Here is a 2,771-nt window from a genome sequence, read left to right on the forward strand (position 1 = left end):
CCTACTCAGTATGCTATGTGGCATGTTTTTCTAGGCCAGCCGTATGAATACACTATTTCAGCAAGCATTTCTTTTGTTTCAGGTTAAACAAAAGCAATGGAGTCAGCAGAGGGTATCAACGGTGTTCACGAAGAGGATACACTTCTCGACAACAGACCTCCCTCGGTCGAAGAAAACGGCAACACGGACAACAATGACAACACCAAATCTTCACCAGTCCCGGAGCAGAGTGCCAATGGGGGAGACACTCAGATGCTATCCAAAAGACAGCAGAAGAAGCTCCTGAGAAGACAGAAGTGGAACGAAACGAAAGCGGAGAGAAGAAAGAAGGAGCGGGAAAAGCTGAAGAAGAGGTTGGTGGAGAAGAGGGCGGCCGGAGAGCCCTGCGGCAACATCAGGAAAAAGTTGAAGCAGATGACCATGGCAAGCAGTTCGTGTAAGCAGCGTGTTGTTGTCGACATGTCCTTTGACGACCTCATGATTGAGAAGCATTTGTCTCAGTGCGTTAAGCAGGTTAGCCGTTGTTATAGCGCCAACCGGAGAGTCAGTAGCCCTATGCAACTCTATGTAACTAGCTTTGAGGGGAAGTGTGCAGAGGTCATGTCCAAACAGAATGGTTATGAACACTGGGATGTGTACTTTAAGAAGGAGAATTATATGGATATTTTCCCCAAAGAAGACATAATATACCTCACAAGTGAATCAAAGAATGTTATTACATCCGTGGATGAAAATAAAGTGTATGTCATTGGAGGCTTGGTAGACCACAATGTGCATAAAGGGTTGTGTCTTAGACTGGCTGAAGAGAAAGGTATTACTCATGGCAGGCTTCCAATAGATGAATTCATTGAGATGAAGACGAGAAAAGTCTTGACCATCGATCATGTGTTCCGCATTATACTAGGAGTCACGGAAGGGGGGTCGTGGAAGGAGGCTTTCCTGAACACCATCCCGGCAAGGAAGGGGGCAGTCGGCAAGGATGAGGAAAACGACTGTGAAGATTCCGAATTGGATAAAGATGCGACTAACAATTCAGACGACAAGAGCGAAGACAACCCCTCAGAGAGCAAAGAGCCTATTATCGAAGAAGGGGATGCGGAGAAGAGCTGATACTGATAGGCTTAGGCTGTTTATTGTTACTTGAATTGTATGTAATGCATCTTCTCTCAGTTTTTTTATTCAGTTTTTTAATTAAATTCTTGTCAGGTTTATATGTAAACCTTGTAATCGCCTGGAATTTATGACTTGTCAGATTGATGAGAATATTAAATGGGTGTTTGAGAGCTGTGACAAAAATCCCATAGGTTGGGTATTTTTACTGTATGTATTTTTAGCTTAAAGCAAAGTAAGAAGAAAAGGTTTAAAGAAAGGTAATCACTTTTAGTCCAAGCACACATAGGCTTCTATGCCATGATAAAACTGTATCTGAAATCAGACAACTATATAAAGGAATAAAGAATTTTGTTGTATTATTAGTAGTATCCTTTTCTCAGGTATAAGCTATTTCCATAATGTTGAAGGGGCATTTCACGTGGTAATATTCATTATGATACTATTGCTAACTGTAATTACTCCCTTATTTCTACACCAATTTCTTTAATTTGAAAGTTAGATTCAGGGCATAGTAAATGGCCTATGTAAATCTTGCATATTATGATCACAGTTTATATGGTTTTGATATTAGTTAAAGCTACCTTAACATAATAAAATCCTTGCAAATTATTTTTCACAAAAAAAAAAGAGAATATATTTCATCTGATTGTTTTGCAGAATAAAATTACATATTAATTCAAATTATGCAGATTTTGTCCCAAAAATATTTGATTTTGAGTATGAGCACATAAAGATCAACAAACAACTATACATATATTTTGATAATGCTAGATGGTCATAAATTCAGCATGGAGTTTATTATGAACTTTTGCCAGTAGAAATACTTCACCACTGGGGATTAAGGGAAGAATGGGGCCTACAACATTCTGCATGTTCGCCAGTGTCTAGTTTTCGCTTCTGGCTCTTTCTCCCAGTCCTCCCACTAACCTCACATGATCTACAGCTTCTCACTTTGGTTAATTGGCTTTAGACCAAATTATTCATAGATTCTGAGTATGAGCCAAACTGCGAGATAGTTCGTTACATATAATTACATCTTGCGAGTCTGTAAAGGACCTTTATAGCAGCCTCCACAAGTCGTAACATCCCTTTACTAGTTGTCATGGTAGTGCCAGCCCCAACAGAGTTTTTTGTATATGTATAGAGCAAAGGGAAAGATTATTCGGGATTTTTATTCATTGAGTTTGTGTTGCTTTGCACTAGTGTCACCCATTAGCATTTTTGTCATGCAAAGTTGTATAAATATTCAATTTACAGTGATTTACATTCAGTTTAGGATAATTTTATGAATATAGACACTATCCACAATGATGGCAAAATGCATTTCAAGAAAAAATTACAAAAACGTTTGTGCATCAATATACCCATGAAACACTCTATAGACAAATTAGTATTTTGTAGATGGGTTTATGCAACACATACACAATATGGCAAAAATGCATTTTAAGAAATTACAAAAACGGTACCAAATACCCCTGAACACTGCATAGACATTATTTTGCAGTGGGTTTTCAACACATATCACTAATAATAAAGAGAAACAAGAACCATTCCATATTTTAAAAATTAAGAAAGTTTACTCCTGTAAACAAATATCCAATCTATTAATGGTATACATCCTAGTGATGCACATAAAGAAGAATCTATTTGCAATTATG

General features: G+C 37.7%; 1 protein-coding gene across 1 annotated transcript in view; it reads left to right on the forward strand.

Annotated features, from left to right (window-relative positions):
* Positions 1–1,460, forward strand: part of LOC119586108 (tRNA methyltransferase 10 homolog A-like) — a 3,522-nt gene extending 2,062 nt beyond the window's left edge. The window contains exon 2 of the mRNA XM_037934799.1: positions 83–1,460. Within this exon, the coding sequence (XP_037790727.1) occupies positions 97–1,110 (1,014 nt within the window). The 5' untranslated portion in view covers positions 83–96 and the 3' untranslated portion in view covers positions 1,111–1,460. The remainder of the gene's footprint in view (positions 1–82) is intronic.
* Positions 1,461–2,771: the final 1,311 nt, after the last annotated feature.

The sequence above is a fragment of the Penaeus monodon genome, chromosome 21 (assembly GCF_015228065.2).
Source record: "Penaeus monodon isolate SGIC_2016 chromosome 21, NSTDA_Pmon_1, whole genome shotgun sequence".
Taxonomy (NCBI): domain Eukaryota; kingdom Metazoa; phylum Arthropoda; class Malacostraca; order Decapoda; family Penaeidae; genus Penaeus; species Penaeus monodon.